The sequence below is a fragment of the Mizuhopecten yessoensis genome, unplaced genomic scaffold (genome assembly GCF_002113885.1).
Source record: "Mizuhopecten yessoensis strain PY_sf001 unplaced genomic scaffold, ASM211388v2 scaffold6015, whole genome shotgun sequence".
NCBI lineage: Eukaryota > Metazoa > Mollusca > Bivalvia > Pectinida > Pectinidae > Mizuhopecten > Mizuhopecten yessoensis.
In genome coordinates, this window is record NW_018406337.1 from 207,999 (window position 1) to 225,163 (window position 17,165).

Genomic DNA, 17,165 nt, shown 5'->3' on the forward strand with positions numbered 1-17,165 from the left:
CTCATAAATCCTTGATTGAATGATCTCTAAAGATGTAATAAATATATACAAAAGTTTATATTTAAATCAATTTAACATATAAATTGCAAATGTGTTGATCTCAAAAAACTTAATTAGTTCTTCTTTGAAAAGAAAACAATTTCATGTAAAGTAAGATTTATTGAAAAAAAATGGAGTTTTCTGACGTTAAAGTTGAACACTAATAAAAGTTTAAAAAATGTGTTTCCATAATATTATAAGATTTAATTTTATATTTTTAATTGTTAATTCAAATATTTGCTTGCAAATAAAATATGATAATTTATTATCTTTTTACTGGTGAAATACAGAAGTCAGTAGTATAAAAACGATATTGTCATTGAATTAAAGATGTAAAAATACTGACGTTTGATTGTAACGTCTAATCATTTATAACTGGTCACCAACAATAACGGAACGTTTCAGAGAATGAAATTAAAAATACAGAAAAATCATTTGTTTTTCTGTTGAATGTCATAACTATTTCATTTGTATATCATTTTACATGTATATATATTTTCACTAATGAATCACACTCAACAATTTATCTGACAGTTTTGTCATGTTTGTGAAACATGATTTTCAACTGGAGACCATTGAATATCCTCTATGTATTGCCAAACTTATTTTTGATATTATTTAATATGGACTGAAATGTTTGTGGTATATAGTATATTCAAATGAAAAAGCATGCATATCTTATATGTCTACTGTCAATTACTTGTTATACAACGGATTGTGAAATTAAGCATCGTCCAGTAAAAAATAAACTAAAATCTCACAATAGGTAAAGAAAGGCCTGAGTTACCATATTAAGTGTGTGTGTGAGGGGAGTAATTCACAGTTATCAAATTAACGAATATTTGTATATTTTTGTAAATAAAATATTTATACAAAATTTATTTTTTTCCATTTTTTTATTGTCAACTGATTGCAGTAATTCATATTAATATCACAGACAGTCATAGTACAAAGTGAACAAATATATATTTGAGATATGATTTTTAATCATACCAATGAACCTAACTAAACAAACATTAACAGGATAACATTAAGGTACGATTGTGATGTCTGTGGTGACTTGTTTCTCAATATCATTCTACAAGATTCTTTAACAACTTTAGTATTCACAACAACAACAACAACAACAAAAACACAAATACAGGTAGACAGACAGGTAAATGTACAGGTAGACAGACAGGTAAACAAACAGGAAGACAGACAGGTAAACGTACAGGTAGACAGACAGGTAAACGTCATGTAGACAGACAGGTAAATGTACAGGTAGACCGACAGGTAAACAAACAGGTAGACAGACAGGTAAACATACTGATAGACAGACAGGTAAACATACTGATAGACAGACAGGTAAACAAACAGGTAGACAGACAGGTAAACAAACAGGTAGACAGACAGGTAAACATACTGATAGACAGACAGGTAAACGTACAGGTAGACAGACAGGTAAACAAACAGGTAGACAGACAGGTAAACGTACAGGTAGACAGACCGGTAACAAAGCCTTTTATATAGGTAATAGATAGACTTACAACATGGTACAATATAAAATATTTCACTTGAAACAAAATTGTACCAACTGAATTGTCTTTTTTTGGCAAAAAAAATGATTGAAAATAGCATTGATAGGAAAAGATATACACAGTAATAAAGTGACATATACATCAATTAGAATGTATGGCATGACAATCTGCTTGTCCCTTTCCACAATATAGAATATTTAAATAAAAATAAAATAAAAAAGATGAATCATACAATATTACATATTGTAGCTCTTAACATGTCAGTTCAGGTAAATATCTCTTTACTACATAAATCAGATGTTTATCTAACATTTGGAAATCAAACCAACAATATTGTTCAGTATTGAGATTAAATGTCTGTTAAACACAATATCAAGATAACTAAAATGTTGTATTCTGGCCATTTTAACTTTCATCCCCCCCCCCAAAATTGGTTGAATTTTGCAAAAAAAAAAAAAAATCTTTTTTCAATTTCATTCTTTCTGCATTGACTCAGTGCAAATTGATTGTCACAATTTATCCTTTTGGTGTATACTTAACTTCTGAAATAGGTGAAATGATGACAAAACATACATTTTGTTTACTGAAAACCACAAAAACCTTCCAACTGTAACACACTGTATATGTGTTACACCGGAAATTTGGGAGTATGTCTATTCCAAAATTCAACTATATATTAAGAACTGTTTTTGACATTATATTACATGAGTTTTGACCACAGAGTATCATATGACTGAGAACTCGCTACCTTGACAATCATTTTATTTTGTTCACATTATACCTGGTGAGTGAATATGACTGTTAGCCTAAACCCCTACCCCTTTTTTGTAACTTATGATATACAGAGAACATGAAAATCGTATTCAGCAACATGTACAGTGACCTTGAATTTTGACATCCTGACAGTAAACGGCAAGTTCTACAATCTTAGTGTCCTTATAGGCAAATAATGTATGGAATCGCATTGCTGCATTATAGGTTTCAGACAGAGATGGTCACACAGATCATATAATCCTAATCAGATGGAGCGAGGATTGACAAACCAGACAGAAAAACCTAGACATAAGTATAGCATCCTCCGACAGAAATAAGCACTATTAAGATATTTGTGCAGTCTCTGCTGATATTGTCGAAAACACATACGAAACATCTGGTAGTGGAGGAATTTCGGACAGATATTTTACATCTGTTAATAGTATTTCATTTTGTTACATACAAAATAATTGTCATCGGCCAATAATGGCAACTATGTGACAGGACAACAGAATTCATTAACAGCATATCCCCAGTACATGAGTACACTGTATACCATTTACTTAGTGAAAACATTGAATATCATCTAAATATTGCAACAACTTTTATTCTCCATTTAATTATGGTCCTTATCATTTTTAGTCATATAACATGTAATTTTAGATAAGTTGTATCAATACCAAATAACATTTTTTATGTGAACATTCTGATATTCAGTAGATTAGAAAAATTGATGACCACCTCTTAGTAAAGAGTTATTCCCCTTCCTCCTCCTCCTCCTCTTCCTCTTCCTCTTCTTCCTCTTCCTCCTCATCAGTCAGTCGCTCCCTAGCACCATACAGAATCTCAGAAAGTGTTTCTTTGCCACTTTTGAAGTCTCTAAGACAGTGTGGTGAGCAAGCGCGGAAGATGAAGGGGAGGTTGATAATGCCGTGAAGCTTGCTGACTGGTCGTATGATCCTGAGGCCTGGGCCGTACAGGGGTCCATGACAGCAATCACACGTAGATCGGCTACAAAACACAAATAGATATCGTACTATAGGCAAGTTGTTGAACCCTTGTCATAAATTTATAAATTGACTTTGAAACATAAATAAATCTCTTGCTAAAGGTATCTTTTTGAAACACCATCATAGATTTGCAGACTGGCCACAGAACACAAAAATTATACTTAAGATATCTTTTTGAACCTTTGTTATAGGTGAGAGGATGTGGATGAATAACAGAAGTAGAAAATATATGTAAGACACAAATAGAAATGGTCCCTGATCCCATGCAAAGTAGTGTCATGTTTTGAAGTATTTCTTCAAGTTAGTAATAGTTTGTTGCCTAGGAAACCTGAAACACAAACTCAATCGAGGTATTTTCATACTTAATCTTTTTATATTTCAATTTCTACTCAAATTGGACTCGATGCAACTACCAAATGTTACCAGTTTCATTTGCCCATAAAATTGACCAGATTAACATTCCCTGTGTGTATGAATACACGCCAGAAAATTATATATTTAAACTATGAATTCATCAACAAAAATTTGATATGATATTTAATGGACTTCACAAGTTTCAATCATAAAAAAATACATGTTGATTGAAATATAAGGATTGAACTTTACTTTGGTCGTTTTTCATGGGGTGATTAATTGAATTTGTCTTTAAACAAATTCAACATAAACTGCTTCATAATTCAATAAATTTGTTTTAAGACCAACTCAATTCAAAACTCCATGAAATCGACCAAAGTAAAGCCTTAACCCTTTCACCACTGTAGACCATAATGGACTCATCCCAATAAATGCATGGTAGAATCTACTAAAGTTACCTAGGGGTGAAAGGGTTAAATGAAGTTTTATGAAATGATGTTGCTTGAGTGTTAACAATGCATCAGGACTAGAGGTAACAGGACGGGTTGTGACAGACATGGTAAATATACATGTACACTGTACATCCCCCGCCTCTCAATGATAAAGAGGAAGCATGATTGTCACAAAGAACCTTCATATATAGGCAAGAAAGTGGGATATGACAAATTAGAAATTTAAATGACAGACATATTAAAGCGGAAGGCATAGCTTGACAAAGTTCATGTTATTAATATGGAATGAATTCATCAATTTTAATTTCTGTATGCTACAGCCAAATGCCACGAATAAGGATATATAGCTCTGGTTACCTGGACAGAACGTTGATGACCGACGGTGCCAGGTTCTCCGCCGTCCGGTACATCTCAGACTTGTACATTGTTAGAGCTGCCATATCAATTAACCTCTGTGAAGAAATAAACACAAATCTTCAAAACAGTATTCTTAATAAACCTACAGTTCGTCACTCATTCTGTGCAGAGCGACAGTGATTCAAGCCGGTTATATATTGTAATATTAAGAAGAATATATTCAATACCTGAGGTTGGTTGCGTGTATTCTCCTTCCAGAACAGTGGATGCATGAAGTTGTTTTTGACATTAAGATAGTTGAGTTCCAGCAGTAAAGCACCACATGGCATAGCTGGTAGCTGGTTCCCTTCCATGTTTAGTTCTCTCAGGGACCTGTACAAATGTTCATTAAAAAGTGAAACTGCACCCGTAATTTTCAGTTGACAGTAGGCCTAAACTGATATGTAGGAAACATTGTAGATAAAACCAACTGAGCAAGAATAGGATAGGACGAAGGTGAACATGTTTGAAACATGAACACTGAATGCAGTCATACCTGTGTTAAGAGACCACCCATGGAACGCCAAAATGTGGTCTCTTAATACAGGTTCAATTCATAAAGAAATCTCTACGATCGGGAGCATTCAACATGATTTCTAAATAGACATGGTATATGAGCAGGTCTGACTGTCCTTTTTTCAGTGAAGCACTGTATACATCTTCACTAGTCAAGGGTTACAATCCAGTCTACCTGCTCTTTAAAGAGAGCATGAGTGAGCGTAACCCCTGGAGTATCAAAGATGTTATGTATACAGGAAATATTCACCCTTTACCAGTAAAATCCATATTCACCAAGTGTCAGTTTCACCATTTACAGTGAAATGCAGTGTTTGAGTAGCCTTATATTCACTTTCTCGGTGAATATGCCCTTTTAACGGAAGGTAAAAATTGGTGAAAATCAAACTGTGCAAACAGTGAATATTTCAAAGCATTCAGTGACACAATTAAATCTTATGCTCACATGAACTGACTAAATAGGGTTAAGCATGTATACATTGTACATGAATGTATCAATGTACAAATGAGCAGAACCTTATAAAATATATGATATAGACTTCATATATTTACAACAATTATGAAACAAGTTTTTACAACTTAATATACAAACACTTTTGTTGGCCCAGATGCTAGCTCGCAGGGGGTCTTACTATGGGTGGAAACCAGAGTATCCGGAGAAAACCCACATGGTCAGGCAGGTGACCCCATTACTTTTAACGTCCGATCGGGGGATCGAACCCCTGCCACCTTGGTAAAGGGCAAGTGCGCTATCCACTGCGCCACCCAACCAGAACCTTACCAGTGCTTTGCAAATTTATTGCAAAGGGACGTTTTAAATAAAAAAAAATAAAAAAAAAAAAATAAAAAAAAATAAAAAAAAAATAACTAACGTACCTGAACTGGCTGATTTCATTTGGCACAAAAATGATCTTGTTGTAGGAGATATCCAAATGTCGCAGCTTTTGCAATGAAAACAAGCTGAAACCAAAAGAATGCACATCTAAGCTAAAAGGTAAATGTACATGATACAAAGTATATGTATGGAATTTGTTTTCAATAAACAGTTACTTTGATTATAAATTAGTCCTGCAGTAAATTCAATGAGATGTTTTTTTTCTGCTAACATACCCTAGAGGTAGAGTCTGTAGAAGACAGAAGGACACCGCCAACATACCCTAGAGGTAGAGTCTGTAGAAGACATAAGGACACCACCAATGTTTTGAGGTTCCTGAGGAGCTGGATATCAGGTGGCAGTTCTCTCAGAGGATTGTTCCTCAACTTCAGAGTCACCAACTGTTTCACGTCAAGTATGGGGCGAGGAAACAGCTGAAGACACCAATAATAACATGCAAGTCAATTATGTTCATAATAATAATAATAATAATAGACTTTATTTAAATTTAATAGAACAATGAGTCTTCTAAGCTAAAAGGTAAATGTACATGATACAAAGTATATGTATGGAATTTGTTTTCAATAAACAGTTACTTTGATTATAAATTAGTCCTGCAGTAAATTCAATGAGATGTTTTTTTTCTGCTAACATACCCTAGAGGTAGAGTCTGTAGAATACAGAAGGACACCACCAACATACCCTAGAGGTGGAGTCTGTAGAAGACAGAAGGATACCACTAACATACCCTAGAGGAAGAGTCTGTAGAAGACAGAAGGACACAACCAACATACGCTAGAGGTAGTCTGTAGAAGACAGATCGAAGGACACCACCAACATACCCTAGAGGGAGAGTCTGTAGAAGACAGAAGGACACAACCAACATACACTAGAGGTAGAGTCTGTAGAAGACAGAAGGAAACCACCAACATACCCTAGAGGTAGAGTCTGTCGAAGACAGAAGGACACAACCAAGATACCCTAGAGGTAGTCTGTAGAAGACAGATCGAAGGACACCACCAACATACCCTAGAGGTAGTGTCTGTAGAAGACAGATCGAAGGACACCACCAACATACCCTAGAGGAAGAGTCTGTAGAAGACAGAAGGACACAACCAACATACACTAGAGGTAGAGTCTGTAGAAGACAGAAGGATACAACCAACATACCCTAGAGGTAGAGTCTGTAGAAGACATAAGGACACCACCAATGTTTTGAGGTTCCTGAGGAGCTGGATATCAGGTGGCAGTTCTCTCAGAGGATTGTTCCTCAACTTCAGAGTCAACAACTGTTTCACGTCAAGTATGGGGCGAGGAAACAGCTGAAGACACCAATAATAACATGCAAGTCAATTATGTTCATAATAATAATAATAGACTTTATTTAAATTTAATAGAACAATGAGTCTTGAGGACTCATCTCACATGTCGTCGACATAAAATATACAATATTTACAACAAAGTAAATTCAATGAGATGTTTTTTTTCTGCTAACATACCCTAGAGGTAGAGTCTGTAGAATACAGAAGGACACCACCAACATACCCTAGAGGGAGAGTCTGTAGAAGACAGAAGGACACCACCAACATACCCAAGAGGTAGAGTCTGTAGAAGACAGAAGGAAACCACCAACATACCCTAGAGGTAGAGTCTGTCGAAGACAGAAGGACACCACCAACATACCCTAGAGGTAGAGGCTGTAGAAGACAGAAGGACACCACCAACATACCCTGGAGGTAAAGTCTGTAGAAGACAGAAGGTCACCACCAACATACCCTAGAGGTAGAGTCTGTCGAAGACAGAAGGACACAACCAAGATACCCTAGAGGTAGTCTGTAGAAGACAGATCGAAGGACACCACCAACATACCCGAGAGGTAGAGTCTGTAGAAGACAGAAGGCCACAACCAACATACCCTAGAGGTAGAGTCTGGCGAAGCCAGAAGGACACCCCCAACATACCCTAGAATTCGAGTCTGTAGAAGACAGAAGGATACCACTAACATACCCTAGAGGTCGAGTCTGTAGAAGACAGAAGGGCACCACCAACATACCCTAGAGGTAGAGGCTGTAGAAGACAGAAGGACACCACCAACATACCCTAGAGGGAGAGTCTGTAGAAGACAGAAGGACACCACCAATGTTTTGAGGTTCCTGAGGCGCTGGATATCAGGTGGCAGTTCTCTCAGAGGATTGTTCCTCAACTTCAGAGTCACCAACTGTTTCACGTCAAGTATGGGGCGAGGAAACAGCTGAAGACACCAATAATAACATGCAAGTCAATTATGTTCATAATAATAATAATAGACTTTATTTAAATTTAATAGAACAATGAGTCTTGAGGACTCATCTCACATGTCGTCGACATAAAATATACAATATTTACAACAATACTTGAGAAGTGTGAGATTTTTAACTCAACATTAATTTTCCTAGGAACTGTTTATTGCTAAATCAAATACATCTTATAAATATTTATGACGACAATACGTTCATGTATGTGAAGTACAATTGTTAAAATAATTGTTCACAAAAATGAAGCGCTCTACTGTAATTATGCGAAAGTCCCAAATTATAACTTCTTGAGGAATGATTTAAGATTCTAACATGTCTGATGATAATACATATTGTACTACTGTACTGGTAATAATAATTTAGTGATCAAGTTTCAGGCAACCTGAGGAAAACACTTACTGTGAAGTCGTTGAACGACAGGTTGATGTAGGTCACGGTCCGTATGAGAGGGTTGATGTCCGGCAGCTCTGATATAAAGTGTGCCTGGTAATCAATAAAGGTCAACTTGATAATAACCAATACCAATGACCACACATGATAGTACATCATCACGACCACCTCATTGTACAAAACTTCCTACCAAATGATAAGGTCATTCAAGTTTTCCAAACCATTTTTCTGGTGCATTTCCATGCAGATGTTTTTCAAAAATGAGTTTATCACATCACACATCTCTAAAGGAATGAAGACTTCATTATGGTTTGTGTTTCTTCACTGCACATTGTCTGCTTGTAATTGACAAATACAATGTATAACTCAGTACTTGTATTGTTTTACACCTCAAATATAATTACTTCATTCAAATATGACACACAACTTTATCTAATTGCCGAGCAATAATAACCCTACAGAGGGAGAGCCCTCAATACGCTAATATGTGATGTACTATGGTGAAACCTGCCTAACCCGACACCCAATGGGATCACACAAAGTCCCTTGATTGGACTTGGTGTTGGAATACACAGGTTTTTGTTTGGTAGTTTTAATCAGAAACAGCTGTATGTGTAACATGTCAGGTTTTACAGTATAGACTGTCATACTGTCCTTTGGTAAATTGCTACCCCTCCAGTGGCAGGTCCCCTAGATAGGTCTCTGGATCCGCCACTGCCTTGTAATTTTTTCTGGATTTGGGTAATACAAATTATCTCCCTTGTCAAAAAAATGGAATTGTTATCATTAATACTATCCTATTGTATTGTTATATCATACTATATATATATATATTTCATTACTTATAAGTTTTCGTATGTTTTTATACATCAAGATGCAGTGATATTTTTCACGTTAGGAACGTTAACATTGACTATATATATTATTTTAATATATCATGATTTGCATACAGAAAGTGATTCAATATTTCTGTGTTGTGTTAGGATTCAGCTGACTACTAAGACTTTTCATGTTGTAAACAATAGTTTACCTTCAAACTTAGAGCCCTTCCGCCATTGATGAGTGAATCTAATATTGCAAGCTCTGAAGGGGAGATTACTCCATTGCCATCTCCTGGTGCAGCTGTTAAAATAAAATAAAAAGTTATCAAAAATTCCGTTTTTATTATACACAAGTTTTTTAACCTACATTTCTGTATAATACTTTCAAACTTTAAATGAATTTATTAATAATTTGCTTAACTGAACAATCAGTTCAGTTTAAAAAATAGAAAATGTCTGTAAGACATGAATGCCGGGCCGTCACCATGTGAAATTAGTTTCAGTGTTTATGTTCTAAATAGTTACAACCACTTTGATCACGGGATGGGATTGGGTGAGGTTATCAAGTCAGGTACTGTATCAACATTAAAATATCAATAAAGTCTGAAACCCATCGAGTAGGGAACTTACTGAAGGGTGACTGACTGCGCCCTGAGCCCTGGAAATACCGAGACCGAGCCGAGTGGAACATGGAGTCCACTGACGGGATCTCTGTATCTCTGACAAATAGAAAACCAGACTAAGGATCTTGGAATATAGAGAAAATATTAATATTCATTTGTTTATTTATTTCAGCAATCCAATAAATAACTTGATATGTATCCAAAAACAATTATCGGAAATTACAAAATATCACCATAGTATGAACTGAAATAAAAGAAGATAATTTTCAGACATCAGGAAAATCATATCTATACATATATATATAACTCTAATGATAGCATTGAATCCTTAATTAATTTTTTCAAGTTGTTGCTTTTGGTTTTTTCCCACATTTTTAAGAAATTGTATGAACTTGCATGGCAGACACCAATATTTACAGTAACTATGAGCAAAGTAATTTTTTTTAGTCCTAGTCAAAATATATAACATGGCCCAGACACCTTCAAATTAAAAATCTTTAATGTTTCATAATAACGAGTTAATCCAGGGGATGAGTTTTAGTTTAACACGTACTGGCGTTGTTGCTGACTCCTACTGGCCACCTCCGTTGTGTCGTCCTCATACAGAATAATCTCTGTGTGCGGCACATCGGTATCATGGTAGCTAGGGCTGTACCGCTTCAGGGGTCGAATCACTGATTTTACTTCGGTATTCATCAGGTCACGCACATGTTGTTTTATCATGGCTGCCATCTCAATAAGCAACTGTTTCTGTGGAATCCTCGGCTCTACAGGGGGGATACTTTGTCCTGTGAGAGAAATGACAAATATTTTAGGTACCAAGTTTAACACTTAATGTTATCCACTATAACATGCTAAAACAGTTGTATATTTTCAAAAGAAAACTATTTCTATGCAGAGAAAAATTTCATCATTTGTGCAAAATATTTAAAAGAAAAGGCCATCCATAGAATATTGTTTGTTTAATTAATAATAATACAATAATTCAAGGTTCTTATATACCGCTTTATCACAACCTAGTTTGTATGTTGTCTCAAAGTGGTTCACAATCCGCCAATATCTTTCTCAACTCCCTGGGGAGCATACAGCCGGTGATGCCATTTTGGCGCTCACAGCTAGCATTCTACAATTCTAGCCCCGAGTCCTACGGTACCACTAGACTACCGTGCCTCCTATAAACTGTTTGCAGTTCACACTTTTGTTCAGTGGATGGGTGGGTATAGGTAGGGAATTTCATTTTATTTTAGAAACTTCGTAAACAATTATTTCAACAAACAAATGCAATTATTGGCCCCCTTTTTTGTATGTTAAGCAGTCATAATAATTTTGAAAATCCTGTCAAAACATTGTTACAATATCCTGTAAAATCCTTACTTACCATTCCAAAATTAAAACTGGAAAACAAATCTAGAAAACATATAAAACTTTACCTTCAGGGGTCAGTGTGCTGGTATGAACTTCGTCTTGAGATAAATCATAGGTTTTTTGATCGGCAAGTAAGTTGGTAATTTTCTTGTAGTTATGCCTGGAGCACACAGCCTGTTTTACAGACCTCATTGGAAGTCTGTGTCTGTCTGAAATCTCCATCATAAATGTTTCCAAAGTAAACGTCGGAGGAGCATAATACCTTATATCGTCAACGTAGTCTACATGAAATATTTCAGGGTGTCTCCGAGGTGGTCTTGCAGGAAAACTTTCAGGTCCCCGGGGTTTAAATGGTTTTATTAAAGACTTTCCATCAACATAGGTTCCAAGACTTGTTTTGACCCTGTACAAAGGATCTAAAATAAACTTCTTGTCATCTCTGCTGACAAAAGTCACATTCGTTTGTTGAGATCCATGTATAACATGTCTGTAGAAATAATGTTTTTTCGTAGGGTTGGATTCAGAAGGAGGAGGTGATATTAAACTTGGAACAACACTTGGTGTTGGAGATTGTCTAATTGTAACTGGGGTTTCACGAGTAGGTATGTCTGTATCATAGTCGTATGTTTCATAAAATGGTTTCTCTTGTGAATTCGAGTCTTTGGTTGGGGAAGGTGCCGACAGTGCAGGAAGGGGCTTAGGGGCTCTTGGTCGTCGCAGAAGTTTGCCATCTTGGACATTTGAATTCTTCTTTCGTTTCGATGAACTTGTTGTACACAGAAGCTGAAATTTAGAGAAAAAACATTGTTTACTCACTAAAATTATTCAATTGAAGGCAAGCTGAAATAACACCAGACCTACACCTACATAACTTATGAATCATCCTGGTTATGGCTTCGGCAAATTCTTCCTTAGGAAAAGTTAAAAAGACTTTTGAAGCCAATTTGTTTAAGCCTTTATCTTATCAGGGACATATTCTTTTTAAACTGGTTTTTAAATCATTGTTTTATATTTATTTACTGCAAGAACCTTAACGAATTATTTCACTTCACAGGGAAAATCCTGGATTTTGAAAACAGTGGGCCATTTCAGCAATTTTTATTCAATATCAAAATTAAGAGGGCCGTTGTATGTAAAATTAAAAAAAATGGAACATGGAAGGGTCAATTTCAGTTTTGAGGGGTCCATAGCCCCATAACCCCCTCCAGGATTATCCTTTCTTCTTAGAAATCATGCATGAGTTTTACACTAACACACCTCCTGGTCAAAAACTAGACAAACAGGTTACAGAGAAACACTGACATAGTACAAGCACAGAAACCAAACAAACACTACAGTAGACATGAAGGGAAATCATTAATAACACAGACAACAACAGGTTACCTCCCAAGACAGTTACAACAAATTACCCTATATAACACTTTGGTGTGCAAGATTACCATCCAGCAGTGTATTGGTGTGGTGAGGTGCAGGTGATTTGGGTGTGGAGTTATGTTTTATTTTTTTAAGAGGGGGCAGCGTTCAAACTTAACAGTAGACCCATAGACAATTATCATGAAAATCACTGTAGGTCTATAGGAATAATCTGTTTTTATATATGCCAAGTTGTCTACGATTTTATTTTCTATGTCTATGATATATCGATATCAATGTTATTCAATGATATAACGATAACAGTGATTACCACAACAGTTAAAGACTAGTTAAAATATAGTCTAGTCTAGTCATATTATAAGGTCAAATCCTTAGGACCTTTTGTTATCTAAGTAATTGAGATCTATACTAGAGGACCCCATTGGAAATAAGCTGCCACCCAGCTTTCACGGGATATCCTAGGTTAAAGCTTAAGTCAAACAGATACATTGTAATTATAGTGCTCCAAAATTTGTGATATTAACTTTGATGTGATAAGCTAAATACTGTGATAAATCTGTGATTATTATGCAATTGAAATCTGTGATCATATGTGATATTTGTACCTGTATCTTGCTTTTACCGAATAAATATTATTATAGTATATATATGTAGAACTAGAATTAAGGGCTTGACTGTGTTGAAGTTGAATCTATCGCCATTTCAGTGTTTATCTGTAAGATTATGACAGTTCTCTATTGCATGTCGTGTTCAAATACTTGTAACGGTATCCGATACTGTCATGCTGCAGCAAAATGTGAAAGTAGGATGTATGCAAGAATGTGACTGATGAGTGATGTGTTTATCCTGCATTCCTGGTTTGAAATGTGGTCAATCCAATTTTGTAATCTTTATTCATGAAACTGATTTAGTAAGCGACGTCTCAAAATGATGTATAGTTACTCTAAATTGCTGTGAATATCACCAACAGTAAATGAAATTGACAAAACTTCAAAAATAAATATACTTACGGACGGTCCACTAGCCGCCATCTTGACGCTGTAACCATACCAACTTCCGTGAGTATGAAGTCTCGAGGGAAGCGAGACTACAACGAGCACCTGTTAACATGTTGGGGCGGTTTACAAAAGCGTCTGCTAGAAAAGCGTCTAGGTATTTTTCAAGCAGTTACCGTGCAAATGGAAAATTTAACGAACCGTTATCCGGGCATGATATGCCAAGAGCTGGAGGTATTGCATCGATGATGCGGCTGCCTATACAAGAGGACGCGAGCGGTAAGATATCTAGGCCTAGATCTTTTTGTGTGTCGCTGATAGTGATAACACTAACAGTGTTTACCATAACAGTACGTACAGCCGAGTTTCCTCTGGCCCTGACACACAGGGTCACGTTACAATCACAAATATGCTATACTGATATGGGTCACAACACACATACAGTGTATGTTTATGTGTGTTTTGACCTATATCAGTATAGCATATGTGTGATTGTAACGTGACCCTGTGGTCTGTGCTATATATAAGAGGCCTGGTCAGCCTTTTTTCTATCGGATATGATTTTGTTACGCGACGCCTGTCAAAAGTTTTTCGCCGTTTAAAACCTCTAACATTGTTGGAGTAGAGTAGCCCTGACACCACAGGTAATAATACAGTTATAACACCCTGGCATTATATAATGGGTTAATTGACAGACGAGGCTAGTACCCGAAGTAGACATCATATATTAATGTGGCACCAGAGTATTGGAGAGGACTGGTATAAGGCTTGCCTATTGTCCAATCCATTTGTTATTGAACAAAAAAAATGTTGAAATGAAATGACACCAGACTAAAGACAATTGTACAGATAAATGTCTGGTGTCACGACTTAAGACCTAAGACATTTGACAGATATGTTTGGTGTCACCCCCAGACTTAAAGGATTTTGGCCACAAATTTTTATAATTTTATATTTTACGGTCATTTTATGCAATACTATGTGTAGTGACCGAGACCCTGTCATTCTCTGTACTCAGATGATAGACAGCTAGGCCAGGTGACGCCCCATCAATGTCAGCCTAAGTGAATTTATAATGCATATTTTGAACACGGTACAAGGTCACGTGATCTGTGAAATCAGAGTGGCACGACTTATTCAATGTCCTGTCCCTTACATCACCGAATTAGATTAGATATTATCTAAGTCCGTGCTTACGTGTACCTATTCTGACACGCCCCCTTTACATATTTATATATTATCTGCAAAACAGTATAAGTAATGACAGCAACCAATATAATCATTATGTTGTATGGGTGAAATCTTCTCAGAAAGAAAAGTTACATATTCAAGCCTGAATCACAGAAATCTAATTCCGTATCTGCATCAACGACATTCAATGTACACTGTAACTTTTAACTGGGATACACAGTTTACGCACCTAAATATCTTACCTGTGAATTAAAAGGCATTTTAATTACCTGTAGTTCTTAAAGGATGATCGTTTATGCCAAAGGGCATAAACAATCATCAATCTGATTAAAATCATATGTTAAATGGCTTCGTTAACTTCGTACTACGCCTGAACATCTAAATGTGCCGCGGTCAGGGTCACGTTCAGGTGACCTTTATATTTATAAATACTCATTAAATTTTGACCAATCAGAGACCCTCTTTCAAAAGGGCGCTCAGAGTTGTAACAAATATGGCGGACATTGATGAGAATGATGCGAAAGTTCTGAAGTTATTTGAGATTGATCGTCTGAAACCCGAACAGAAAAAGATATTCAAAAGCTTTATTAGAGAAGAAAGACTGTATGGCGGTGTTGCCTACGCAATTATTACCCAATGGGTATGTTTTCCTTGGCGTTGAAGAAACTTCAGTTCCCACCGCCATATTTGTTCAAATGAATGACCTTCACTAATATTCAAGGTCACAGGGGTCAATTGTTTTAAAAACCTTTTAATGACTTCTTCTGTATAACTAAAAGGTCTATTAGGGTGATGATATTTGGCCAGAAGGATCTTGGCATTAAGGGCTACCAAATTTGCTGTAATGAATGGCCTTCACTCAAATTCAAGGTCACAGTTGTCAATTGTCTTGAAAACCTTTATATGACTTCTTCTGAATTGCCAAAAGGTCCAGGGTGATGATTTTCGGCCAGTAGCATGTAGGGATAAAGGGCTACAAAGTTTTTTCAAATGAATGCCCTTTGCCCATATTCAAGGTCACAGGGGCTAAATATGTTGAAATCTTTAAATGACTTCTTCTGAATAAGTAAAGTGAACAGGGTGCTTGCTTGTAGATGTAAATGATCTTGACACACTTTCATGGTCATAGCTAGTCCATAGTGCATAAATCTTTAAAAGTCATCTTCTCAATAAACAAAAGGTATAAGGTGGTGATATTTGGCAAGTTGCATTCTGGGATGAAGGGCTATAAAGTTTTTTCAACTTAATGTCCATGTTTGACCTTCAAGGTCACAGGGATTAAATGTGTGTTAATCCTTTAACAGGTTCTTCTGAATTACTGACACTGATTTTTTGCCTGTAGCTTTATTTTAGTCCTCTTCTAAAGTTACAATTGTGAGATTCATATCAGGTGAGCGATGCAGGCCCATTGGGCCTCTTGTTTAAGTATATAACAGATTTCGCTTATCTTTACAAAATGTAAAAAATCGTGGCCAAAACCCTTTAGGACATTTTGGCAGATAGATGTCTGGTGTCACCACCACCAGACTTAAGACATTTTGGCATTTAGATATCTGGTATCACCACCAGACTTAAGATATTTTAGCAGATATCTGGTATCACCACCAGACTTGAGACATTTTGGCAGATAGACATCTGCTGTCACCACCAAACTTTAGACATTTTGACAGATAGATATCTGCTGTCACCACCAGACTTAAGACATTTTGGCATTTAGATATCTGGTATCACCGCCAGACTTAAGATATTTTAGCAGATAGATATCTGGTATCACCACCAGACTTAAGACATTTTGGCAGATAGATGTCTGGTATCACCACCAGACTTAAGACATTTTGACAGATAGATGTCTGGTGTTGCGACTAGACATTAGACATTTGACGAATATGTTTGGTGTCACCAGACATATCTATCAGTCAAAATGTCTTAATGGACTAATCACAGTTACATATCGTGGCTGAGAGGAAAAAATACGACAATATGCCTTATTATTGTATATAAATACTTGACATTTATTGTCAACATGTTTTAAGTCTGTGGTGTCAGGGCTAGAGGAAACTCAGTCACATTTCTATTTGTGGTGTCAGGGCTAGAGGAAACTCAGTCACATTTCTATTTGTGGTGTCATGGCTAGAGGAAACTCAGTCACATTTCTATTTGTGGTGTCATGGCTAGAGGAAACTCAGTCACATTTCTAT

At 36.1% G+C, this 17,165-nt stretch overlaps 2 protein-coding genes across 2 annotated transcripts in view; one reads left to right on the forward strand and one right to left on the reverse strand.

The window, feature by feature from the left end:
- Positions 1–13,873, reverse strand: LOC110451422 (leucine-rich repeat-containing protein 63-like). The gene is made up of 11 exons (XM_021499430.1): positions 13,792–13,873; positions 11,473–12,190; positions 10,596–10,830; positions 10,050–10,138; positions 9,629–9,720; positions 8,608–8,691; positions 8,014–8,165; positions 5,917–6,000; positions 4,713–4,857; positions 4,486–4,580; positions 1–3,323 (listed from the first exon to the last, which is right to left on the reverse strand). The coding sequence occupies exons 1-11, from the start codon at positions 13,810–13,812 to the stop codon at positions 3,068–3,070; spliced, it is 1,971 nt and encodes a 656-aa protein (XP_021355105.1). The 5' UTR covers positions 13,813–13,873; the 3' UTR covers positions 1–3,067.
- Positions 13,832–17,165, forward strand: part of LOC110451423 (agmatinase, mitochondrial-like) — a 16,996-nt gene continuing 13,662 nt past the window's right edge. Inside the window, exon 1 of the mRNA XM_021499431.1 lies at positions 13,832–14,055. Within this exon, the coding sequence (XP_021355106.1) occupies positions 13,890–14,055 (166 nt within the window). The 5' untranslated portion in view covers positions 13,832–13,889. The remainder of the gene's footprint in view (positions 14,056–17,165) is intronic.

Coding starts and splice junctions, on each gene's coding strand:
- LOC110451422 (XM_021499430.1), bottom strand. CDS start 13,812: ATGGCGGCTAGTGGACCGTCC. Junction 8,692..9,628: donor GAAGGGCTCTAAGTTTGAAG/GTAAACTATTGT, acceptor ATTGATTACCAG/GCACACTTTATATCAGAGCT. Junction 4,581..4,712: donor ATACACGCAACCAACCTCAG/GTATTGAATATA, acceptor ATTTCTTCACAG/AGGTTAATTGATATGGCAGC.